The sequence below is a fragment of the Elgaria multicarinata genome, chromosome 1 (assembly GCF_023053635.1).
Source record: "Elgaria multicarinata webbii isolate HBS135686 ecotype San Diego chromosome 1, rElgMul1.1.pri, whole genome shotgun sequence".
NCBI classification, from domain to species: domain Eukaryota; kingdom Metazoa; phylum Chordata; class Lepidosauria; order Squamata; family Anguidae; genus Elgaria; species Elgaria multicarinata.
In genome coordinates this window covers 219,133,570-219,158,933 of record NC_086171.1, presented here as the reverse complement: position 1 = coordinate 219,158,933, position 25,364 = coordinate 219,133,570, and the positions used below count along the sequence as shown (strand labels likewise).

General features: G+C 59.3%; 1 protein-coding gene across 1 annotated transcript in view; it reads right to left on the bottom strand.

Moving 5' to 3' along the window:
• Window positions 1–1,149: 1,149 nt before the first annotated feature.
• The window catches only part of SLC12A5 (solute carrier family 12 member 5), a 67,646-nt gene continuing 43,431 nt past the window's right edge, over window positions 1,150–25,364 (bottom strand). The window contains exons 8-26 of the mRNA XM_063147517.1: window positions 24,233–24,444; window positions 21,378–21,545; window positions 20,482–20,580; window positions 19,794–19,851; window positions 19,047–19,221; window positions 10,860–10,978; window positions 10,391–10,489; window positions 10,047–10,166; window positions 9,539–9,643; window positions 8,734–8,902; window positions 8,399–8,594; window positions 7,670–7,839; window positions 7,348–7,479; window positions 5,457–5,564; window positions 4,567–4,689; window positions 3,000–3,211; window positions 2,697–2,711; window positions 2,305–2,438; window positions 1,150–1,378 (exon numbers count right to left, since the gene is read on the bottom strand). Of these exons, the coding sequence (XP_063003587.1) occupies window positions 1,287–1,378; window positions 2,305–2,438; window positions 2,697–2,711; window positions 3,000–3,211; window positions 4,567–4,689; window positions 5,457–5,564; window positions 7,348–7,479; window positions 7,670–7,839; window positions 8,399–8,594; window positions 8,734–8,902; window positions 9,539–9,643; window positions 10,047–10,166; window positions 10,391–10,489; window positions 10,860–10,978; window positions 19,047–19,221; window positions 19,794–19,851; window positions 20,482–20,580; window positions 21,378–21,545; window positions 24,233–24,444 (2,506 nt within the window). The 3' untranslated portion in view covers window positions 1,150–1,286. The remainder of the gene's footprint in view (window positions 1,379–2,304; window positions 2,439–2,696; window positions 2,712–2,999; window positions 3,212–4,566; window positions 4,690–5,456; window positions 5,565–7,347; window positions 7,480–7,669; window positions 7,840–8,398; window positions 8,595–8,733; window positions 8,903–9,538; window positions 9,644–10,046; window positions 10,167–10,390; window positions 10,490–10,859; window positions 10,979–19,046; window positions 19,222–19,793; window positions 19,852–20,481; window positions 20,581–21,377; window positions 21,546–24,232; window positions 24,445–25,364) is intronic.

Genomic DNA, 25,364 nt, shown 5'->3' with positions numbered 1-25,364 from the left:
AGGGAGGGGCGGTGCTCCCCCCAGGCTTCCTGGTGCCCAGAGGAGTCTCTTGGCGCAGGAAAGGGGAGAAGGTGTGTCTTGAGAGGCGCCAGAGGCAACCCCCGGACCGACACCATGGCAGCAGTGGCCATGGCAGCGTTCCAGGGCTCACCTCTGCCCTCGGCTTGAGGAGAGCATCTCGCAGCCCATGTGTGGGGCTGGAAGACCCAGTCCTAAAGTGCAAAGGGGGCGGTGGGCCGGAGGAGGCCCTGAGCCTGTGCCTGAGCAGGAAGGGATGCAGCCATTTGGGAGAGGGGACGCAGATGGCCCCACAGGTGACATTTCTGGGTCCAGTATTGGGCAGACACACCTCTGTGTGTGTGTGTGTGTGTGTGTGTGTGTGAGAGAGAGAGAGAGAGAGAGAGAGAGAGATGGGAGCTCAGGCCACAAGACAAAAGTGCAAAATGGCTGAAGAATGTGAGGTGCGAAGCTGGGCAGAGAGCTTTCTCCAGCAGCCTCGCTTCCAGGAGGCAGTAGGGCCAGCCAGGCCTGCTCCCTGGACCCGGAGGGGCCGGCTGCCCGAGTCCAGAAGCGGACCCGGCCTGGGCAGCGTCCAGGGCTCAGGTGCAGCTGCCAGGCCATCATGGGGGCCTTGGGAGGCAGCGGGACCTGCAGGGAGGCAGGAAGCCCGCCCCGCCGGTTGTCTCAACCCGGCTCTCGCTTCAGCCCTTTCCCTCACCAAAGAACCAGCCACGGATCAAATCCGGCCATGGGGCGGGACACGCCTGCTGCAGAAAGGGACGCAGCCTGGTGCAGAAGGCAGGAGGAGGGGGGAGAGGCCAGCCTGGGCAGGGAAAGCATGCTGGTGGCCTTGGCTGGGGCCTTCTCCCCATCTTGGTAGCTGGGCTGGGGGTGGCGGGGGGGAGCGAGTACATCCAACAAAAGGCAACGATAGAAAAGCAGGCAGGAACAGGGTGAGGGGGCCCAATGCAACCGAGTCTCCAGCCTCGCAGGACATGCCTGGAAGCGCGGCTTAGCTGCAGGCGGCGCTCCGTCCCGTCCCGCTCTGAGCATCAGTCTGGGCGTTGCGGAGAAGGGGGCGGAGGACTATCGCCGGGCCGACGACAGCGGTGCCGCTGGGCAGGAGGCAGCCTTGGCCTGTGAGCTTGGATGCGCCTGGCGTGGCAGTTCCAATATGGGGATGGTGGGGGGGCACTTCCTCCTTGCTCTCTGGGAGACGGGTGCAAAGGGATGGGCGGGGCTCTCGGGGGGGCACAAATCTTCGGGCACGGGTCTCGGCCAGCTTCTCAGGAGTAGATCGTGATAACTTCCCGGCCACCGCCGCGCACCAGCAGAACCCGGTCAAGGTGCTCCGTCAGCACCTCCAGGAATTCCATATCTGGGTTGAGCAGTCAAGGGTTGCTGGAAAGGCACCCTCCTCGGTGGCCCAGAAGGAAACCCCCACCCCACCCCCCAGCCTTGATGTCCTGGGAAACCCACCCGTGTGACTCTCGCCGGGGCCTTCTTGAGGCTCGGACCCTTTGCCCTCCTCCACGACGCCTAGCCCAGGGCAAGAAGAGGGAGCCGCCCCTCCCCTCTGCCCCACTTGAGGAGCAGGGAGCTTCCCTACGGAGCCAACTCCTTTTGCCAGAGCACGTGGGGCTGGGCTGGGGGGCTCAGCAGCCGCTTTCGCAGGAGCTCCCCACATTTTGTGTCCTGAAGGGTTGAATTCAAATAGATTTTATTGGCGGGAGACTCTCCCCCTCCCCCTTTGCTCGAAACGGAGGTCCTGCCTCTTTCACCCCCACCCCGCTTAGGACCCAACTCCCTCCCAGTCCGTGCGCTCTGGGCCTCATCCTGCGCTCCCTCAGGCTCAGGGCTGCCTTTTGCTTCCTTCCAGTGTGCGGGGGCAGGGGAACCAGCAACAGCCACCATCCCTTCCCAAAGCCCCTCAGAACTGGGTGTGCCTTCGAACTTGAACCCTCCTTGCCTTCCAGCCCAGAAGGGCCCCCAGTTTCCCCCCCCCTGTGGGGGGGTGACCCTGCCCAAGTCTGCTTATTGGCGGTCCGAGCACCGTCTCCCCTCCCCGTGGCTCAGAAAAGGGTCCTCTGCTCATCTCCCCCGTCTTTTCTCTGCTTGCAGCGATGGCAAACCCATCCGCTTCCTCCTCCATCTGTTCTCGGGAGGATTTTCAGCGTGTGCGGGGGTGGGGGTGGGCAGCTCCTGGAATCCCCACCTGGCCCTCAGTCTGTCCCAGTCCCCGACGCCGTGCCCCAGAAACCCACCCCCATGCCGTGGGCCTCAGCCAGCCCCCCGGAAGGATACAGTTCTCGTCCCCCTTGCGGTTCCGAGGGGGGCCAGGCATGTTGAGCAGCACCAGCTTGGCCTCCTGCGACTTCTTCACGATGGCCTCGTTGAGCCTGATGGCCGTGTGCATCCTCCGCACGTTGGACTGGTTCCTACAGGAGGAAGGGGCCAGGTGGGTTGGGGGGGGCAGGCTCAGAAGCCCTCTGTCCGCCCATCTCCGCCTGGGCCCTGGACACAGCATGGCCCTGCTCACAACGGAAAGAGGCTTGACAAGGAAGGGGCGGGGGCAGGCCAAAGCACAGCTGCAGGCACACTTGGGACCCTCCCCCTCCGCCTCCCCCTCCCCCTCCCCCCCCCACCCCCGGTAATCTCCCACAACATGGAGCAGAACAGCACAGAGCCAAACTTACAGGGTCTCCCACTCCCTGGCAGCGGCAGGCAGTTGGAGGAAGAGAGAGAGCGGGTCATTCACTGCCTGGGATGCAGAGCCCCTGCTCCGGCCCAAACACACCGCCGGCTCTCCCCCCTCCTGGCGCGCCCTCTCCTCCCCCACCTGCGCCCCGGGCTTCCCAGCACGGGCCAAACGGCTGCTGGCCTGATCAGGGGCAGCGCTGGGCACGGCGGAGCCAGGAGCAAGCCTGCGCTCCTGCCCACCCGCCCCCCGGCGTGCAACACGGGCGCCCTGCTCCCTGGAGGAGGCCAGGAGGACTCACGGCTTCATGCTGAAGAAGTCCTTGATGCTTTCTGGGCTGACGGGGCTCTTGGCCTTGTTCTTCTCGGCCACCTTCTCCTGGGTCCACGTGAGGTGCACTTTCTCGGGGGCCGCCTCGGCCTCAGGCTCCGCCTCGGCTTCCGCCTCGTCGTCCCCTGGCGACTGGGAGCTGCTCGAGAAGGTGGTGGCATTCTTGTCATGGATCAGCTGCACCTGTTGAATGGAGAGGTGGTTGTGGCCGGCCGGCCGGCCCAGCCCCTCTGCCCCATGCGCCTGGGGGCAGCCTCCCCTTCCCTTACAAAACCAGGCCCAGGCCCCAGCCATTGCAATCCGCCCGCCTTGCCTTCTTGGCTTGCCTTCTTCCTCTCTGCGTGGAATTCAGTTTGATTTCCGTTTGACGGGGGCAGTGATGCTCTGGGGCTTCATCAGTTCTAACCAGTTAAAAACCATTTAGCTGGCTAAAACAGCCTCCCAATGAACTGAGCAGTAGGCTCCTTGCAAACGATGATTGGAATGTAAGTGCTGGTGCAACAGGGCAAGCCCTCTCGCAGAGGCCTTCTGCCTTTCTCTCTCTCTCTCTCTCTCTCTCTCTCTCTCTCTCTCTCTCTCTCCCTCCCAGGCAGAAGGGCACTGCTGAAAGCGACAGGCTCCCGCCATCGCCTAATGGCTGTAGGCAAGGAAAAAGCCAAGCCAGCCAGTCCAGGCAGCCCTTCTCAAAGGCCCGTCATGGATCCCTGGGAAGGCCGTGGAGGAGCAGGCAGTTCTCAAAGAGGAGGAGCCAAGTGGGCCGCTGGTCCGTGACCCGGATGGAGAGGCAGCCAGCTGGAGGGGCACCTTCCTCTCCTGCTCCCCTCCCTCTTGCTCCCCCATGCCATTCCTTGGGGCACACAGTGACAGCAAACTCTCGTCAGCCCCATCCAGGAACGTGGGGACAGGAACCCTAGAACACCAGCAGCAGAGAGGAGACCCTCCTCCCCTCTCCCAGCTGGGGGTGCAGGATGTGGAGTGAGGGAGCCCAGCCAGCCTCAGCAACGCTGTCCAAGGAAACTGCAATGAAGTGGGGCAGGAGATGTTACACCCAGGAGCAGCTACTCAGATCCTTCCTCTAGAAGCCTAATCATCCACGGTTCATAGAATCATAGAATAGCAGAGTTGGAAGGGGCCTACAAGGCCATCGAGTCCAACCCCCTGCTCAATGCAGGAATCCACCCTAAAGCATCCCTGACAGGTGGCTGTCCAGCTGCCTCTTGAAGGCCTCGAGTGTGGGAGATGTTACACCCAGGAGCAGCTACCCAGATCCTTCCTCTAGAAGCCTAATCATCCATGGTTCATAGAATCATAGAATCCTAGAATAACAGAGTTGGAAGGGGCCTACAAGGCCTTCGAGTCCAACCCCCTGCTCAGTGCAGGAATCCACCCTAGAGCCTCCCTGACAGGTGGCAGTACATCTGTCAGGGATGGGTGGGCAGTTGATTGCCACCCACCCCTGATCTGACGGCAAGCAGCTCCACAGCCGCCGGATCCAAATGCCTTTGCCTGGACCACTCCCCACAGCCCCTGGACCTTACCTCTTCTTCAGGCTTCTCCTCATTGTCGCCCACCTGCTCGTCGGGGACGCTCAGGCGTAGGCGTGTGTTGGTTGGGTTCTTGCGCCGAATGGAGCCACGTGACTCATCCGTGATGCTCTGGATCTGGGGAATGGAAGGGGGAGGTGACAGGTGACTTGGGCAATGATAGGGTCATGGAGTTGGAAGGGGCCTACGAGGCCTTCGAGGTCTACCCCCTTGCTCAGTTACAAGAATCCACCTTAAAGCCTCCCTGACAGAGGGTTGTCCTGCTGCCCCTTGAAGGCCTCTAGGGTGGGAGAGCCCACCACCTCCCTGGGTCATGGGTTCCATTGTCGTACTGCTCTTACAGTCAGGAAGCTTTTCCTGATGTCCAGCTCTGCCAGGCTGCACCCGATAGGTCCCAAACCCGCCCTTCCCCCTGGTTTTCTGCTGATAATGGTATTTGCTGAACACCCAACTCATCCTAGCCTTAGTCCGTTGCACACAGCAGGAGGAAAAATGGGGGAGCTGCTGTCACTGAGCCTGGCCAGGCAGCATCCTTGAACAGGCAACAGAAACCCCAGTCACAGGGGGAAGGCCCAGCAGACACACACACACACACACACACACACACACACACACACACACACACACACACACACACCTGCCCTGGGAAGCAGCCACCGAGGCGAACCCGTCCACTCACAGGGGCCTGCACAGACTGCAGCCACGTTAGCTGTGGAGCAACCTGCGTGGCCCTTGCCGGGCCAGCCTTGAAGCAGAACGGATCCTCCCCTCTACACATTGCTGGTATCTTCATACTTTTGTGTGACATCACAGCATCCGGGTCATTTTTCAGTCCATAAAGGGGCATGAATGCCGGGGGGCCCGGAGCCAAGGGCAGGCCTTACCTCCCGCTCCCGCTCCGTCTTCGTCAGGTGCATCTGCTTGAGTATCTGGGACCGCTGCTCCATCACCAGAGTCTTCTCATAGGTGTAGGCGGAGATGTCGCTCTCATGCTGGGGGGCAAAGAAGAACAGCGGGCGGGGGGGGGAAGGTTTGCAGTCAGCTGGTGTCCGGCCCCATGGACAGTCGGTCAGGGGTGGGAATGGTGAGCGTTCCAGGGGCCTGGCTGGGAGAAGAGCTTCCCTTCTCGGAACGGAACGGTGCTGTCTCCTCCTGCTGTTTTCTTCTCAAGACTGTTCTGCTACGTTTTGTTTTAATCCCAGTTATAATTCTTTTCCTTTATTTGGGTTATAATTGATTGTTACCGAGACTGAAAAACTTCTAGAAATTACTGAGCAAGTGCAAACGACAACAGGGCCCGTTGTTTTCCCTCTTGTAGCTGTGGAGGAGCACTTGGAAATGCCCGGGCAGGGCTCCTGCACAAGGCTTCCATGGTGCAATCGCCCTGCTGCCACCTCCTCCATGGAATTTTAGGGGGGGCGGGTGTCCAGACCTCCCACTTGTAACCCTCCCGTGTTTTTCCACTGCTTCTTCCATCTTTTTTCCTTTGGACAAAACATCCCTTCAGGAGGCAAAGAAGGAAGGAAGAGAGAGCTCCACGAGGGCTCTCCCTCCGCCTGGAAGCGTCCGAAGTTTCTGCGTTCACAGCATTAATTTATTTATTTATTACATTTTTATGCCGCCCAATAGCCGAAGCTCTCTAGGGAGTGTGTGGTTGGGGGTCTCCTCCCCTCCCGTCCCTCTCACTATTCAGTCACACCCACCCACCCACCCCTCGCATATCAGCCCCAAAGGCTCCCCCCGGGGCGCTCCCAGGCGGAGGGGTCTGCCCAGCGTGGCCAGTCAGGAGGCCTTGTGCTGCTCTGCCACCTTCTCCTCCTGGATGGAGTGTCTGTGGTGTGGACAAAGGCAGAAGTGGAGGGAAAACATGGGAGGGTGGCAAGTGGGAGGCCGTGGCATCTGGCACCCACCCAGCCACCCCTGAAATTCCACGAATGAGGCAGGGCGATAGTGCCACACACCCCTGGGCTGGAAGCCACCCAGCCTGCTGGGCAGAGAGACACACCTGCGCCGTGAGCCACGCTTTGGACGTGCAAAGGGCTCCATCTGTACAAGTTGTTCCAGGGCTGGCAGAGCCGGCCTCTCTTGCTGTCATCCACAGCGTTGCATTTGCATGCCAGGGGGGACGACGTACGAGAGCCGGAGCCTCTTTCCACCACGGAAGAGGGCTGGGGCTGGCGGAGCTGAGGGGCCAGGTGATGCCTGGGTTCCAAGAGGGGCCCCGAGGCGGCCGGAAGGCAGCCTCAGAACAGACCCTGCAGGGCTTGCCCCGGAGAGGCCAGGGGAGTCGCCTTAGCAGTCGTCTTCGAAGACCATAGGACGGGGGACGGGAGGGGAAGGGCCCGTTGCTGGGGAACAGGGGCTCAAGGGTGCTGTGGCACTCGGGCCCTCCTCGTGGGTTTCCTGCGGGCAGCCGGTGGGCCACCCGTGCTGTGATCCTGCATCAGGGCTCTTCTGATGTTCCGCTCTTAATGCCCCCATGGCAGGAGCTGCTGCTGCTGCTGCTGCTGCTGCTGGGGGCAAGAATGAATCCGGGCAGGTTCTTTGCAACTGAATTCTGCCCGTGGCGGAGGGGCCGGAATGGGCGTCCTGCCACTCCCTTTGCGCTCTGGGTTTCCCAATTCTCTCATGCAAGGTGGCGTGGAAATAGGCGTAGGTGGGAGAGCCAAACAATGCAGGACTGGGTCAGTTCCCCCCACCGACGCTGCCGGGGTCCTCCTGGGGCTGCCCCCCCCACCGTGCCATCTCCACCCCGGCCCCCGCCCCGGCCCTCACCATCTCCACAACTTCCACTTCTGCCGTGATGCGCAGGTGGTACAGGAAGGTGGTCAAGTCCTTCTTCATCTGGATGCTGTTGTCGTCCATCTGGGCCACGGTGAAGATCCGCATCTTGCACTTGCGCCACACCTGAAGAGGAGACAAGGGGCCGCTGCTGCTGCTGCTGCTGCTGCCGGGTGCTGAGGCTCAAAGCAGGGGCCTCAGCACCGCCCCTCCTAGCCAGCACGCAACTGGCTCTGCCCAGAGGGAACGGTTTTAGTACGCTCTCCCTCCGCCCCCCCCCGCCGCCTTCTGCCCCCCTGCCCTCCTCCCTGGGTACCTTGTGCTGGCGCAGCAGGAAGGGCAGCAGCATCAGCATCCCTCCGTCATGCACGATCCACCAGACGTCGATGTGGCCCTCGGAGAAGCGCTCCGTGTTGGCTGGGAACATGGCCAGATTCTTGGCCACCAGCAGTGCCATGTGCCCAGCTGTGGTCTCTCGCACCAACTCTGTGGGGCGCATGGAAGGGAAAGAAGCGTCAGCCACCCGGGGCCCCGGAGGGAGCGGCGGAGGGCCTCGTCCCTCGCCAAGAGAGAGGGGCCCCCTGGGTGAGCCGTGGACAGGCTTGCGGGGCAGCGGGCGGAGGCTGCTCCTCTCACCCGGCTGACAGCCCAGGAGACACGAGAGGGCACCCAGTGGGAGAGCCAAGCTCCTGCTTGCTCTAGCACACACCCCTGGGGCCCACGGAGGAGCATGAGCTGGGGTGGCGGGGCGAGGGCGACACCGCTCTCAGCAGCTTCCTGGATGTGTCTCAGTTTTCCTCTGCAGCTCCAGGGAAGACAGACCGGGGGGGGGGGCACAGGCCGGATCATGAGAGAGCCCCCCAGTCACGGGCCCAAGGGGAACGAGGGAGGCCGGATGTCCCCGGGCATCCCTCCGGCTGAGCTGAACTCGCCTGCCAGCGCGCACCCTGCCTACTGGTGCCTGGATCCCTGCCCCTGCCTGCCAGCCTGCCCCGCCCTCTGCCCTCCCTACTCCTGGGGAGCCCCTCCAGCCCCCGCCTCGTACCGATAAAGTTCCTCCAGGTCTGGTGGTCCTCCTTGCTGCGCCAATTGCGTGGCCAGCCGACGAGCACCGTGTTGTGCTGGAGGCCGCCGAGCCCGCTGGACTGGATGAGGTGGGACATGCCGTCCCGCACGTTGGACGAGGTCACCACCTGGCAGAAGCCCTTCACCTTCTCCGCCTCCATCTGCCGCCGGATGGACTGTGGGGAAGGTGGGAAGAGGCGCTGGGAACCTGCCCCCACCCCCCCCCGGAGCTCGGAGCAGCTTTGCGACGGGCCCCCGAGGTGGGCTGGGCCGGAGGGGACGGGGCTTCCCGGCCAGAGGGGCTGGGCTGCTCACCTCCTCGGCCCGCTGGACCTGCGGGTGGTTGTCCAGGAAGGTCCCTTCCAGCATGGAGCCCACGATGGTCAGCCCCTTGCCGGCCTTCAGCTGGTTGGTTAAGGACAGCAGCTGTGGGTGGACGACGTTCTGGTCCTGATCCACACGCACCAGCACCAGCAGCTGCGGCCTGGGAGGGAGCCAGGAGTCAGGGATGCGGCCCGTGGTCCAGCCAGCCAGCCGGCCTCCCCTGGAGGGGCTCTCGGCTGGACCCACCCCCTCTGTGCTCTTGCTTCTCCCTCACAGCCCTTCCCTGCCACACCCAGGTGTTGAAGGAAGGGCCCCACAGACCCTCTGTGTCCTGGTGCACTTTGGGCCCTCACGTGATCTGGGCCGAGAGGAGCACAGTCGGAGCCCCCGCATGCATTGCGAGATGCACACGGGAGCGCTTAGTCCCTCCAAGGTGGGCCTGCCAAGGTGTGGCCACGCCTCTTGCATCTCAGAATCCGGGGTGTGTGTGTAAAGGACTCACCGGGGACGGGGCTTTACCCCCTGCACCCACGCCAGCCAGCCAGAGTTTACAAGGAACTCAACACTCAGGGGTCCATGACTTTTACAGGCCGCGGAATCCAGCTCTTCTGGGCACCACGTTCTACCCCTGCCCTGCCCCCCCACCCAGCCCAGGAATTGGTGCAGCGCTCCCATTGTAGTGCAAACGCTGACGTGCGGCAGAGGCACGGAAGGCGGAGGAGAGAGGAGCCCAGCAGGTCACCGGCCCCCGCCCAGTCCAGGGGCATCAGCCCCCACCCACCTCGGGCTCACTCACCTCCAGTTCTTTGTGTGGGGCGGCCCTTCCTCCAGGCGCAGGAGCGCGTAACGGGCCGCACTGAGGGAGAGCCCCCGGATGCCGTCGCCCCACTCCTTCTCTGCCCTGCAAGACGACAGCGGCAGAGTGTGGGGGGGAAGCCCCTGCTCCCCCCTCCCCCCGCTTGCTCCAGCCTGGGTTCCTCCAGCCCCCCAGGATGAGGCCCACACCCAGCCCCGATCCCTGCCTGACTCCTGAGAAGAGGCTCAGGGCCAAGCCAGGTCACGGAGCAGCCAGGGGCGTGTGATTTGCTCAGATCGGGCGCAAGGTGGGAGCCCAGCTGCCTGCAGGCCTGGCTGGATGCTAAGCGCTGCCTCTCAGGCACCCAGGACTCCGCCGAGGGCAGCCCACCTCCCAGACTCAGTGGGGGGGGCGCGGATTCCTCACTCCTTTGGCCGGTGGCGCCCTCTCCCCCCCCCCCACATGCACAGCCCAAATGGGGAGCCAGACCGGTCCCTCCCCAACTTACCCACGGTACTCAATGTATTTGTAGATGAGCCCCGCGATCAGCATGGCCACTAGTGCGTAGTACCAGGAGCAGATGAACATCAGGGCCAGGCAGAGGCTCATGCCCAGGAAAGAGAGAGTCCTGCAAGCACCAGGGCAGGGTTGCGGAGGGCCGCCCGGAGCAGAGCCGCCCGACCACCCCGCTTCCCAGGCCCACCGAAGTCCCGCCAAGCCCACTTCCCCTCCCTCCGAGGCAGTGGTGACCCTCGTGGCACGTGCCCCCACCCTCCAGGGCACTGGGCAGAAGGCTTGTTCCACAGCACACACCCACACCCAGACCCCAGGAGCCGGGCGGATGACACCCACCAGTGGTAATACCGAAACCGCGGGCGCCAGTTGGGTGTCCTCAGCAGCGTCTGCACCGCACAGGCCAGGTTGACGAACATGTAGCACATCAGGAAGAACCTGTGGGGAGAGGGGCCCTGCATTGGGGCAGGAGAGGCAGCAGGAGACCCTTCCTGCCCAGCTCAGCCACCCCCAGCCCCGCGGAGGGCTCCCACCGGGCTCCCAGGCACACAGCCAGGGGCTGCACCTGGGCTCCGGGGGCAGAGGGGACTGGAGACCACGACCCCCCCGGCATTCCCGGCCCCCCGCCAGCCCCTCCTAGCAGGCTCAGAGCACCCCCAGAGCCTGTGCAGAGAAGGCGGCTGCCGGAGCCTGGGATGCGCGCAAGAGGAGCGCAGGCCGTCACCCCTCGAGGGCTTTTCCCTGGATGCCGAGCGAGCCCTCTGCGAACCGGCCTGGGATCAGGAGGGTATGCGGGGGGGGCACGTACATGGAGAGGATGGGGGCCACCTCATCCAGGGAGGCAATGAGGATCCCGATCTCGCAGATGCAGGCGGTGAGCAGGAGGGCCCAGGTGGGTTCCCCGTTGGCCTTGCCGTGGCCAAAGACCTGCAATGGGAAGGGGGGGGAAGAGAGACACGTAGAGAAGGCCGCCAGGTCATGCGTGGCACGTGGCCCAGCGCTGCAGCTGCCGCGGTCCAGGCTGTGTTCTGTGGCGGCCCTGTCTGCACTAGGCATGTGCTCCGCTCCGATTAGAAGCGCAGAAGCAGGAGCGAATTGGCCTGCTCCGCCTTGCCCAGAGGCGGAGTAGAAGCGGACCGCGGACCCCTAGAAGCAAGGCGAAGAGAAGCACCCATTTTCGGAGGGCTTCTCTTTCCGCGGAGCGCTCCGATCGCCATCTTGAAAACATTTCGCCCATAGATAACTGGGTTGTTTTTGAAGCTAACGTTCTGAAAATTCTTGTGCTTAGACAGTCGTGGATGGGGGTCATTTTGAGACTACTCTCACCTCTCTGCGTCATGCGGGTCGCGTGCTATATTTTTTAAAAAATCAGGTAAACGAACATTACAAACAGGGACAGCGCGGGTCAAACGGCGGTTTTCGCCCAAAGGATTGCATTGCAGAAAAGAATCAGGGATAACTGGGTTGTTTTTTAAGCTATCGTTCTGAAAATTCTTGTGCTCAGAGAGTCGTGGATGGGGGTCATTTTGAGACTACTCTCAGCTCTCTGTGTGGTGCAGGTCGCGCACTAGAATTTTTTAACAAGTAGGGTAAAGGCGGGAAAAAGATTACCTTTTCGATTGCTGAGGGGCAGAGTCAACTCCCGGTCATGATCACATGATCCCAAAGTTGGAGGAGGGGATAGGCAAAACGGGTAACTTGGGATTCTGGGAAACTTCTCTTTCTTAATCTGAACGGACTGTTCCCAGTGTTTTTTAACACAGTAGCCCCACCAAATGCACAAACACAACCTGAAATCATATACTAAGCCAATAATAAGAGATAGAAACACAGCACTGCTACCCACCCTAACTTTGGGGAACAACTGAAAAGATGTGGTGCAAGGGGATGAGCTCCCCTAGGGCATCCCATGTGGACGTGCCCCACTCTCTCCTGTATTTGGAAGGCCATCAGAGCCTTCCAAAGAGAGTAACCCGGTGGAGCAATGCCTATCATGAGTTGAAGTGACAGTTCTACTTCTCTTAGTGGTGGAGCGATGCCTATCATGAGTTGAAGTGAGCGTTTTACTTCTTAGTGGTGGAGCAATGTCTTTCATGAGTTGAACTGACAGCGTTGCTTCTTAAAAGACTGGTCACTACTAGGACCAGTCAAATTGGCAGCTGCTTCCCCCTCCCCCGGGCACGTCCCCCTATTACTGGTAAAAGACAGATATAACCTTTTAAAAAAAGTTCTTGTTGTTTATTCAGCAACACTGCTGCTTTTAATTCCACCCCTCCTTCATTTATTTATTTATTCCATTTTATATGCATTACTGGCTTATCCTTGGCTCACTTCCTTATGCCCCCAGAAATGTCTGCTGCCTGCCTGCCTGCCTTCCCTCTCTCCTCCCCTGCCCGCCTTGCAGGGATGTTGTGTGTGTCTGGCTTTGACTCAGGGGAGAAGTCCTTCCTGCGCTCACTTCGAGTTTTGGAAGTTCCAAATCCATTTTTCAAGCGTGGAAGAAGATTCATACTCCCCAATTCATGGCATGTTGGGATTTCCTTTGAAATGGCCCCATTGAGATGTCTGCAGGTTTAAGCCCCGCCAAAAAACAGGGGATGATGGGACTGCCTTGAGCCTCGGTGTGCGGCGTATGTATCCCTGGATAAGCTGTCATGGTGGTGAGTTTGAGGGGTTTTTTTAACGTGCAAATTGATGGAGCTATTGGAAAGGGGTGTGAATGGGTGATGGATTTTCATAAATTCCCCAAAAATCAGGGGATGATGGGACTGCCTTGAGTCTCGGCGTGCGTATGTATCCCTGGATAAGCTTTCATGGTGGCGAGTTTGAGGTTTCTAACGTGCAAATTGACGGAGCTATCGAAAGGGGTGTGAATGGGGTGCCCAATTTTCAAAAATTCCCCAAAAATCAGGGGATGATGGGATTTCCTTGAAACTTGGCGTCCATGTGGACACGTGGATAAGCTATCATGGTACCAAGTTTGAGGTTTCTAACGTGCAAATTGACGGAGCAATCGAAAGGGGTGTGACTTAGGGTTATGGGTGGTGCGTTAGAGGTTAGAGCCGTGCCAAAAATCAGGGGATGATGGGACTGCCTTGAGTCTGGGCGTCCATGTGGACACATGGATAAGCTGTCATGGTGGCGAGTTTGAGGTTTCTAACGTGCAAATTGACGGAGCTATGGAAAGGGGTCTGAATGGGGTGCCCGATTTTCAAAAATTCCCCAAAAATCAGGGAATGATGGGATTGCCTTGAAACTTGGCGTGCATGTGTATACGTCCATGAGGTGTCATGGTGCCAAACGTGAGGTTTCTAACTTGAACAGAAAAAAAGTTGTTTACTTTTTTAGCTTTCAATGCAACCCTATGGGGGGGAAACGGAGCTCCGATCTGGATCCGGAGCTCCGAGCGGAGCGGAGCGGGGGCAGGGCGAAGTGGCCTGATCCAAAAATCGCAGATCTGGAAGTGAAGCCGAGCGGGGGGTCCACGCACACCCCTAGTCTGCACCCCATGGCCAGGGCAGAGAGCGGTGCCTCACTGAAGGTGGGGGGAGGTGGGCCTTCCTGCAGTGGATCGGGGGCGGGCTTCTCCACTGGCCCCTCCCTTCCTCCTCCTGCATCACCTGTACTGGTCTCTTCATGAAACTGGGTAAATTTCATACAACTCCACAGCTGCACATTTCTTCCCCAAGACACTTTCCTAATTTCCCCTCATACAATCCCATCTCAAGGCCCCGTCGGTTTTCTGGACCAAGCAGGACGTGCACATGGTGAACGTATAATTGTTCAGCATAATTGTTGGATGTGGTGATGTGATGACCTGAGCATTGAGGGAGAACAAAGAAAACCCCGAGATCTCCATTGGGAAAGGGAGCCCAGAGTGAGATGTTTCAAGAGAGCCGGGCAAAAGTGGAACAGGCCTCACTAGGGGGCTGCCAGGATGGGGGGGGGGAGGGCTCTTCCCCCCACTGCTCACCACTGCTTGCCCTCCACTTCCCAGTGGGGCAAGAAACATTTCTTGGGGCTCAAACATAAGAACATCAGGACAGCCCTGATGCTGGATCAGACCGAGTCCACGGCTCTGTTCAAACAGTGGCCAACCAAATGTCGACCCAGGGACCCACAAGCAGGACACGGTGCAACAGCACCCTCCCACCCATGTTCGCCAGCAACTGGTGCACACAAGCTTACTGCCTCGAATACTGGAGACAGCACACAGCCATCAGGGCTAGTAGCCATTGAGAGCCTTCACCTCCTGGAATTTATCCAACCCCCTTTCAAAGCCATGCAAATTGGTGGCCATCACTACGGCCAGGAGTGCCTGCTATCAGCTTTGTCTGACACGCCAGCTACACCCCTTCCTAGAGTTGGAAGACCTAAAGACGGCCGTGCACGCGCTGGTAACTTTGAGGCTCGACTTCTGCAATGCGCTCCACTTCACCTAGTGCAAAATGTGGCAGCCAGGTTGGGCACCGGTACCCCTAGGGGTGACCACATTACACCAGTTTTAAAAACTCTTCACTGGCTACCAATTATAAAATGTTGGTTATTACCTTTAAAGCCCTACATGTTTTGGGGCCAGGCTACCTGCAGGATCGCCTTCTCCCGTACAATCCGCCCCCCACACTCAGGTCCTCTGGGAAGAATTTACTCCAGCCAAGAAAAACAAGGCTGGCAACTGTTACCCAGAGGACCTTTTCTTCTGCCACCCCCAGACTGTGGAATGGCCTGCCGGAGGAGATTCATCAGCTTAAAGCTCTCTCTGAGTTTAAGACAGCTGTGAAGACTAGTCTCTTCCGGCAGGCCTACCCAGATGAATTTTAAATCTAAGAATTTTAAGATGTTGTGACTGTTATTTTAATATTGCATTGGTTTTATATGCTTGTTTAACTAATTTTATGTATTATATTTTATTTGGTGTTGTTCCCCACCTCGATCCAGAGGGAGAGGCGGGTAATAAATAAATAAATATTATTACATCTTGTGGTAGTGAATTCCAAAGTTTAACTCTGCGCTGTGTGAAGAAGTCCTTCCTTTTATTTGTCCTGAATCTCCCACCAATCAGCTTCATGGGATGTCCCTGTTGGGTTCTAGAATTTTGAGTATCTAGTACCCTTTGCCCAAAAAGTCCTTTGCACCCCCTTCCCTGGGGTTATTGGCTGCAGAATGCACAAGACGAGTGTTGCCTCTTGCTGTCGCAAAATGGTTCATTTGGGGGGAGGGGTGCTTCTTCGGTGGTGGGCAGGACCCAAGGGCCTTGCTAGCTCCATGTTTCCAAATGTAAGCTAGGTGCTGCACAGGCCCCAGAATAACAACGCCCCAGCACAGAGGGCCCAAATAGTGGAGAAGCAGCTGCAAAGAAGTCTCGGTCACATCCCAGTTCTCCTTCCAGAGGGGACTGGTGTGAGTGGGCAGGTGGGAGTGCTCTTGCCTGGGGTGGGGGCTGCATCCACGGGGGCTCAGCAAGAGCGTAGCCCTGCAGGCCACGACCCTGTGCCCCCCCTCCCGTCTCCTCCGTTTGAGAGTGCAGGCCCTGGGCAGGGGCCAAGCCTGTTCCTGGAGGGCAACCAGGATGATCAGGGGTCTGGAAACAAAGCCCTATGAAGAGAGACTGAAACAACTGGGCATGTTGAGCCTGGAGAAGAGAAGATGGAGGGGAGACATGAGAGCACTCTTCAAATACTTAAAAGGTTGTCACACAGAGGAGGGCCAGGATCTCTTCTCGATCCTCCCAGAGTGCAGGACACGGAATAACGGGCTCAAGGTACAGGAAGCCAGATTCCAGCTGGACATCAGGAAAAACTTCCTGAGTGTTAGAGCAGTACGACAATGGAACCAGTGACCTAGGGAGGTTGTGGGCTCTCCCACACTAGAGGCCTTCAAGAGGCAGCTGGACAACCCTCTGTCAGGGATGCTTTAAGGTGGATTCCTGCATTGAGCAGGGGGTTGGACTCGATGGCCTTGCAGGCCCCTTCCAGCTCTGCTATTCTATGATTCTATGATTCCAGCCAGACGGCAGCTCCACAAACGGCTTTGAGTGAGAAACTGCATTCGGTCAGGGAGGGCCCCGTGAGTCCGCCTGCGGCCGTGGAAGCCGTGGGCTTGTAGCGCCTTGTGAAACGTGTGGCGAAGCAGACAAGGTGGATATGACAGGAGCTGCTTCGGCTGACACATCAAGGCTACTTCAAGTTGACACCTCAAGGGCAGGCTACGGCGGCGCATGAGCACTGGGGCGGCACCTGGAAGTCAACGGCTCCAAGCAAGGGCCGGTGCAGCTCACAGGCGCTCCTTGGCATGCGTGTGGGGTGCAGAAGGCCGGCCTGGCTTCGTCCTGCATGCAGAAAGCCTGCCGGAGGGAAACGGTCATGGGGCTGGCAGGGGCGGCGGATAAAAAGGAAGCTGAACAACTCCCCATGTCTTTACTCCAGTCTTTATAAAACAGTATTAAGAAAATGTTTTATGTTGTCATCGTCATCCCCCCCCCCAAAAAAGCAGCTGTGGGGCTGCTAGAAGAGAAGCCGGCAGGAGGCGTGTGGGGCAGAACTAGGGCCCCTCTGAATGAAGTGCTGCTCTTCGTGGTACATATAACCCAAAGCGAACGGGAGAACCTCTCTCCTGGGCAGTGGCAGAAGTCCTCGCCAGAGTGGCACAATGGAAGCCCCCTGGCCCAGCTCTGAGGCTCGCTGCCGACCCGCCCCAGCTGCTGCTCCTCTCCAGCCCCCAAGCCTTTGCAAGAGAAGCCTGTGGCAGGAGGAGACGTCTGCACAGAACTAAGCCACCCGGGAGAGGGAGGGGCCCTGAGCAGGACACCTGCGGGGATCCCGGTGGCCCCTCTAACCCGCCCCAGGTCCTCCTTGCCCCAAGAGGTAGCCGTGGCCAGTGGGATTAGATGGCTTCAAACCAGGGTTGGGAAAATTCAGGGAGGGTGAAGGAAGGGGTCTGTCCATGGCTGCTAGCGCTGGTGCCATCGTCAAGTCTTCTGCTTGATGATGTGGACGGCTTGAGGCGGTATGGGGGTGGGGGATAGCCAAAGGTAGGGCCTGAATTGTGCAGCAGGGGTTTTGTGTGGTGGGTGGATAATTCTGGCCCTAGGAGGGAGCTCATAGAATCCTAGAATAGCAGAGTTGGAAGGGGCCTACAAGGCCATCGAGTCCAACCCCCTGCTCAATGCAGGAATCCACCCTAAAGCATCCCTGACAGATGGTTGTCTGGCTGCCTCTTGAATGTCTCCAGTGTGGGAGAGCCCACCACCTCCCTAGGTAACTGATTCCATTGTCGTACTGCTCTAACAGTCAGGAGGTTTTTCCTGATGTCCAGCCGGAATCTGGCTTCCTGTAACTTGAGCCCATTATTCCGTGTCCTGCACTCTGGGAGGATCGAGAAGAGATCCTGGCCCTCCTCTGTATGACAACCTTTTAAGTATTTGAAGAGTGCTATCATGTCCCCCCTCCATCTTCTCTTCTCCAGGCTAAACATGCCCAGTTCTTTCAGTCTCTCTTCATAGGGCTTTGTTTCCAGACCCCTGAATGGACGGAGCATTTGGGCATTTGGCCTTGACTTCAGGCAGCAGGACGCCTTGGGCTGGCATGGATGGTAGCCACTGGCAGCTGCAGGATCAGGGCAGCAGGACGCCTCTGACTTCCAGTCCCTGAGGTACACAAGCCCCCCTCATCGCTGGCTTGGGGGCTTCCCTTTGGGACACCACTTTGGCCAGTGACAAAACAGGGTGCAGGACAAGATGGGCCCCCGTTGGTGTGATCCTGCCTCAGGGCTCGCATGAGAGAGAGCCGCTGAAGGGCCGCTCCAAGGAAAGCAAAGCCCAGTGGTGAAGTGCTGGGGGTGGGCAGGGTCAGGCCTCAACGTGCGTGGCCCCTTGAGCTTGTTTCAGGTTTTAAGGGCTCCGGTGTATGACGTGTCATTTCAGCCCCTTCCTCGCATCTCTCCTTGAGCTTTGGTGAGAGGCTGGTGGTGAGCCCTATGCAAAGAGGCGCACCGGGGAGAGGGGGGGTCACGGGGTCGGAAGGGGCTTCATCTGCTTCCACGGGGCTGATCCTGAGCGAGGGGGGGGGGAGCTCGAGGGGCCTCGCTGGCTTCCAGAGTTCACAGCAGGGCTGCAGAGATGCATGCCTCTCCCTCTCTGGCAAGACTAGAACCCAGGTCGCCTCCTGAAGTCTGAGTGGCAAGGCAGGCCACGGGGAGGACACCACGCACCGAGCTTTTATGGAATTTGTGCTCCCGTGAGATGTGGAGGCCGTGGCCACTGGCTTCGGTGGCTTTCAAGGCAAATTCACAGAGGAGGAGGGGTGTGTGTGCGTCTATCCACTGCTATGAGCCGTATCAGAACTGCCTCTTTCCTCCAGGCTGAGGGGCCTTTGGACCGATCCAGGACAGCTCGTCTGATGTTCTTAAGTCTCCCCATCGCCGCCCCCCCCCCGTCCCCCCGGTGTGCGTGGGAGAGATGGTCTTTAGAGGCAGGAGCCGGGGCAGGAGAAGGGATTGTCTCCTCCTATTAACCAGCACAGCTCTTGCCTCAAGTGAACACTGCAAAAAAGCAAGACACAAAACAAAAGGCAGCCAGGCCTGGGAAGCGAGTTTAAAATTAGCTGCTGCTCCCCGTAGGAGCGGGGGAAGGGAGCCGTCGGTTCGGATTTGCGGAGCGGCGCCTCACCAGTGGCACTGAGCAGCGGCAGGGAGCGACCCCGGTGCCACCGCTGACGGCGGCCCAGCCCGCTTCGCCGGAGCCCCCTGGCCACGGGAGGAGATTGGCACGGGGAGGGGGCCAGTGGGGCTCTGGAGAGAGTGGCCAGATGCTGCGGGTGGAGGGGGGCCGTGCTTGCCACGGGCCTCCTCCTCCGACGTCCAGCCTCAACCTCCAACCTGCCCTTCCAGGCCCTGGTCGCTCAACGCCTGTGCCCAAACGTGCCCGGGGGCGCAGCAAGGCTCCTCCCGCCCCCAGAGCCCCCGCAAGCGGCACGGCCCCCTCGCGGCAGCCACTCACCCGCAGGAAGGGCACGATGCCGTCCCGGGAAATGGCCTGCAGCAGCCGAGGGGCCCCCGTCAGGCTCTGCAGCCCGGCTCCACAGGTGGAGAAGAAGGAGCCGAAGACGATCACCCAGGGGGAGGGCCAGGCCAGGGTGCCCACCACCAGGTTGCCACTGACGGCCTCGCCAAACCTGAAAGCGAACGGGGGCAGCCAGTCACCCGGCCAGCCACCTCTGCCCACGCGGCCGGATACCACCCCCTTCCTCTTTGCGCGTGAGGGAGGGAAGCCTCCGCCTCCTTCCTTGGCACCTCCCGTCCCTGGGGTGCACAAGTGGGGGGGGGGCAGAGCATTCAGCGGCAGAGCCAAGGGAGGGGGCTGCTTTTCCCGCTGCACACCTGCAGCCGCCGACCCAGGATTGGGTCCCCAGGGGCTCCCCTCCTCCCCCTCCCTGCAGCCAGGGCTACTTTGCCAAGCCTGCAACGTTTGTGAGCGCTAATGACCCAAAACCGTCAACAGCAGCAACAGCAGCAGCAGCAGCTTGGGTGGCCTACATCTGGGGAGTAACAAGCCCGGTTCCCGCTGCCAGGAGGGCTGGCAGGCTGCAGTGAAGGCTGGCGGCCCAGGCTGCTGCAGAGAAGCACCAGGGGCCGAGTTCCCCACCCTCCAGCGGCCCACCAGCCCCGCTCCGACCCTGCGCACAGAAGGGAGGGGAGCAGGAGACCCGCCGGGGCCCACCTCAGCCGGGGCCAGAAGCCTACTCACTTGTCCCGGAGGACCACGCCCTCGATGCAGGCCCCGAAGAGGATCACGGAGCTGATGTCTGGCGGAGCGTTAAGGAAGGGTCGGGATGGATGGACGGACGGATGGATGGATGGATGGATGGATGCCACAGGGAGACTCCCCAGTGGGTGGGGGGGACAGCCAACGGGACGGCCGGCCAGGGCCCGGCCTGGCAGGGGCCACCAAGGGTGGAGGGAGCACCTGAACGTCCCACTGGGTGTTTGCTCCACTTCCATCAGAGGCAAGGCGGGGCGGCACCTCTTCAGCGAACGGTTGGATGCCAAGACAGAGCTGCCTGGCCGGCTACGAGGACACGGTCCAGTGGGGTCTTTAGGCCTGCTGCCCGTCGCCAGCTGGCCATGCGCACACTGGCTGGCTGGGGCGGGGGGGGGACTGGGCTGCTGAGCACAGACCCCAGCTAAGCATCCCCCAGGCCGCCTGGCTTTCGGTTTTCAGAACGGTGAGCAGGGAGGGGCCCACGTCACTCTGGGGAGATGCCGTGGCAGCAGTACATGGAGGCTTTGCAGGTGATCCTCAAGATGGCAGCCACCCACCCCCAGGGGGCCCAGGGAGGCCAAGGACAGGGGGCTGCCTCCCTTTTGGAAGCCCAGGGGCTAGCCGGGGTCCTTCCCCCCCCCCACAAGGCTCCCCCCGCCCCAGCCAAGGATACAGACTGCCGAGGTGGTGGCAATGGCGAGGATGGTGCCAGTGGGGATGGATTTCTGGGCATCACGCAGATCTCCAGACCGGTTGGATCCAGCCATGATCCCTGGGAAGGGGGGAGAAGAGGGGAGGGGAGGGGAGGGCGGTGAGGGGCCCACAGGGGGCCACACCGCTTGCACATCCCTGCCCAAAGTGTGGGGGGGTAGACAGAGGCAACAAAGCCCTGGTCTGCCAGGGCCATCCACCCCCTGGAAAACAGCCAGGAGCAGGAAGGGCCGGGGGCGGTTTCTCTCTGAACCCTAAACCCAGCTGCCCCCTCCCCCGCCTGTCCAGCCTTGCCCTTTTCCAGCATTTCCCAGTCAACCAGTGTTTCAGCTATAGTCACAGACCCCTTCGCACCCCCCAGCTTCTCGCCAAAAGTGCCTGGCAGCCTCATTCGAGGCAGCTGCTCATCATTAGGGGGGGGTGTCACAGGAGGGGCTCGGCCTTCTGCCCCCAACACGAGGCCCGAGGCTGAGTGCCTTGATCACAGGCACGCTGCAGCCTCCCCACCCCACACACAACCTCTGGGCAGCAGGGGGAGGGGCTGCTCCTCGATCCCTGGCCCATGGGTGGGGCTGGGGGTGTAGGGCCCATTACAACTGCTGAAGCGCTGGGATTCTGGTTGCTGGGGAAAGGGAGGCCCCAGCTCCAAATCATCCCCCCCACCTGCAGAAATACCCGCCCTGTAGCGATGGCGGGCGTGACAAGGGGCTGAGAGAGCCGGCCCTAACGTTAGACACCTCTCTCAGCCAAAAGAAGCCGTAAGCAGAGCGGAGCTCGGGAGAGCCGGCGGGGCGCCCCCAAGGCTCCACCCCACACGTCCCTTGGGGGGCAGTCTGGGCGGGGGTGGAGGGCCTTTACCTGTGACGGAGGGGAAGTAGATGCCCACCAGGAGGGTGAAGTACGAGGTCATGTCGCTGAAGACGTACGGCTGGTCCATGTCCAGCACGGCGTCGGAGGGCGCCACTGAAGTCATCCCCGTCCGCTCAATGATCACCCCCTTGGGCAAGTAGGTGCTCCAGAGGTTTTCTGTGGAGAGAGAGCAGTCAGGCTGTCGGGCCAGGGGCAGCCCCCTCAGCGGCTCCCCCCACCATGCTCTCCCTACCCTGGCTAGAGCGCATGCCCAGTGGAAACCGCCCCTGCCTGCTCGCCCCCCGCAGGCACTTCGGAGCGCGTCCCTTGGCGGACGTGGGGAGGGGATGGGATGGGGGGAGGCTTCCTTGCTGCACAGTCCTGCCCCCTGCTGCTGTCAAGACTCAGAAGGCCCGGGGCGAATCTCTCCCGCCACCTTGCAGGCTCCCTTTTGTTGCAAGGCTTGGAAAGACCCCCACCCCAAAGGCGCAGAGATGAGGAAGCTGGACCCACTGAATTTCTGCCTGTCATGCAGGAGCTCTCCCCTGGGGTAGGGAGGGAATAGCTGCCTGTTGATTAAGCAGCAGAGCAGCAGGCCAGGGAGAGAGGCCGTTTCAGTGCTCATAATCATACACCAGTGCTAATCCCGCCCTGGGCAAGAGGCACGTGGTGGGGGTGGGGTGGGGGTGTAGTGGGGCGGGGAGCTTTTCTCTCCTTTCCCTGAAGTCACCAGATCGCAGCCTGAGTTCAGCAGGGTGCCTGGAAGCCCACTTGACCTTGGCGGCTGGCCGGAGCTCCCAGGAGGCATGTTCACACTGCCTGCTTCTCTTTAGAGATGCTCGGGTCATGCACGGCCAACATTGCGAGGGAGAAGGGACAGTGGGCAGGAGGGATTTACCAGAAGGGCAAACACCTCCCTCCCTCCCTCCCTCCCCATCTCTTCCCAGCGTTCCCGTTCCACATGAGCATCAGAAGAGCCCTGAAGCTGGATGAGACCCACGAGGCCTCTCTCGTCCAGCATCCTGTCCCACGGTGGCCCACCAGAGGCCTCGTGGAAGCCCCACAGTTTGACGCAGACTGGGCTCAGACAAGACGATAACCAATGGCGGTTTAAATAGTCGGCGGTTGGTTATTTAACCCGCCATGGGTTATCGTGTTGTGTGGAGGGAGTTTTTTTAACCAACGGTTGGTTATTTAGCCAAAATATTCAATGCAAATAACCAATGCCATGCAGAGTTGGCTAACTGAACCACCATTGGTTATTGTGTTGTGTGGAGGGCACCCCTGGTTATTTCCTAAGCCACAGAGTTGCAAGGCAAGAGCAGTCAAAGCGATGGCTGCCGCTCCACTCCAGCTGGCAGGATAGATTTTCTGCAGCAATGGCTGATGGGATAGTAGCGGGAGGACTGAGGCAGGGAGAGAAAGCAGGCGACGAGTGAGTCAACTCTGCATGGACCAATAGTCAACTCAAGGCTGCTACTAATCCACACCACGGTTGGTTGTGACCATGTTGTGTGTGGAGTCAACGCCTGGATAAACAACTGTCGAGTTGATTATTACCCCACCGTTGACTGTCGTCTTGACTTTTTTCTAAGCTAAGCAGCCCCAGATGTCGTAACCTTCCCTCATAGGAGAGTGATTCCGACCCCTTGATCACTTTGGTTGCTCTTTTCTGCATCCTTTCCAGCTCTACGATACATTTTTTGAGATGTGGTGACCAGAACTGTACATACTTGAAAGGTTGTCACACAGAGGAGGGCCAGGATCTCTTCTCGATCCTCCCAGAGTGCAGGACATGGAATAACGGGCACAAGTTAAAGGAAGCCAGATTCCAGCTGGACATCAGGAAAAACTTCCTGACTGTTAGGGCAGTGCGACGGTGGAATCAGTTACCTAGGGAGGTTGTGGTCTCTCCCACACTAGAGGCCTTCAAGAGGCAGCTGGACAACCATCTGTCAAGTATGCTTTAGGGTGGATTCCTGCATGGAGCAGGGGGTTGGACTAGATGGCCTTGTAGACACCTTCCAACTCTGCTATTCTATGATTCTATGATAAAACTCCAAGTGTTGTTGTATCATAGATTTATTTCAATGGCAGTTTAAAATTCTTTTTCTAATAATGCTCAACATGGAATTTGCTGCTTTCTTTCTTTCTTTTACAGCAGCTGCACACTGGGTTGACATTTTCACAGAGTCCTTCACCACAACCCCAAGATCTCTTTCTTGATCGGTCACCACCAGCTCAGATCCCATCAGCACACACATGACATCAGCGTATTTGCTCCAGGGTGCATCACAGGGTGCATTGAACCGCATCTGCCATTCTTTGGATGCCCACTCTCCCAGTACGGAGAGATCCTTTGGAGCTCCTCGCAATCCCTTTTTGTTTTAACCACCGTAATCGGCAAACTTGGCCACCTCACCGCTCATCCTGGACTTCAGATCATTTATGAACAAGTTCAAAATGGAGAATATTGCGAGAAATGACGTTCTACTTTCTGTTCTCTGATCTATAAGAGGACTCTTAGTCCATGATTGCTAATTTTGCTCAGGAGTCTTTGGTGAGGAATTTTGTCAAAAGCCGTTTGTAAGTCCAAATACCTGTTGTCCACCGGGTCACCCTTGTCTACATGCTTATTGACACTCTCAAAGAACCCTAAAAGGTGAGACAGGCCTTGCCTTTGCGGAAGCCGTGTTGATTCTTCTTCAGCAGGGCTTGTCTGTCCACATGCTTAACAATTGTATATTTAATAATGCTTTCAACCAGTTTACCCGGAGCAGATACTCAGCTAACTGCCACCCCGCAATTTCCACGCTGTTGCGAAAGGCAGGTTACATCTTGGGGTCCCACCAGGCTCGGCGTACCTTGGATGAGGCCAGAAGCAGCTCCAGGGATGCCCTCGACCTCAGTGACATTATTCAGTGCGAAATACTCATCGCAGGTGGCGTTGAGGAAGCGTGAGGAGCAGAAGATCTCCCACAGCTGGGAGCCCATGGTCTCGTTGCCCACCTGGACGAACTTGGAACACACATCAAAGCCGTGGCGGGACAAAGTCCGGTTCCCCAGCAGGCAGATCCTGGCAGGAAGAAGAGAGGGAGGGGAAGCATGGGCCGGGCTCTTCCGCTGGGGGCCGCCCTTCCAGAGTGGGCCCCATGCAGATATGTGCCCCTTCCCCACCCAGGGGCACTGCTGGCTTGCTGCTCTCACTGTTGGTGCTCTCATCGTCCCACCCAGGAGGCCAGAGAAGCTGGCTAGTTTGGCCCCATGTGCCTGAGCCACCATTCCTTCTCAGCCTTTCATGTTCACCCAGAAAGCCCTCTTCCCCCTCCTGCCCCTGTCACTGCAGCAGCACAGCAGAGGAGCCGTGCAAGTCTGGGAGCCAAGCCCTATGAGGAGAGCCTCGAAGAACTGGGCATGTTTAGCCTGGAGAGGAAAAAGACGGAGGGGAGACATGAGAGCACTCTTCAAGGACTTGAAAGGTTGTCCCACAGAGGAGGTCCAGGATTTCTTCTCGACCATCCCAGAGTGCAGGACATGGAATAATGGGCTCAAGTTAAAGGAAGCCAGATTCCAGCTGGACAGCGGGACAATATTCCTGACTGCTAGAGCAGTATGACAATGGATCCTGTTACCTAGGGTGGCAGTGAGCTCTCCCACTCTAGAGGCCTTCAAGAGGCACCTGGTGGACAGCCATCTGTCAGGGATGCTTTAAGGTGGATTCTTGTAACTGAGCAGGGGGATGGACTTGATGGCCTTAGAGGCCCCTTCCAACTCTACTATTCTATGATTCCATGAAGTGGCAGCGGAACAGAGATCAAATGAACCCTCTTCTCTGGGAAAGAAGGTCACCAAAGCCCAGTCCCCTTTCAGAAGTACTGATCTGGAGTCGTCTTTCTGTGGCCAGGCCTGGGGGCATGGATGCCTCTTCTGTGGTGGGGGTCAGTAGAGGAGCTCAGTGGGATAGCAGCTGCTTTGCATGCTGGAGGCCCCAGGTTC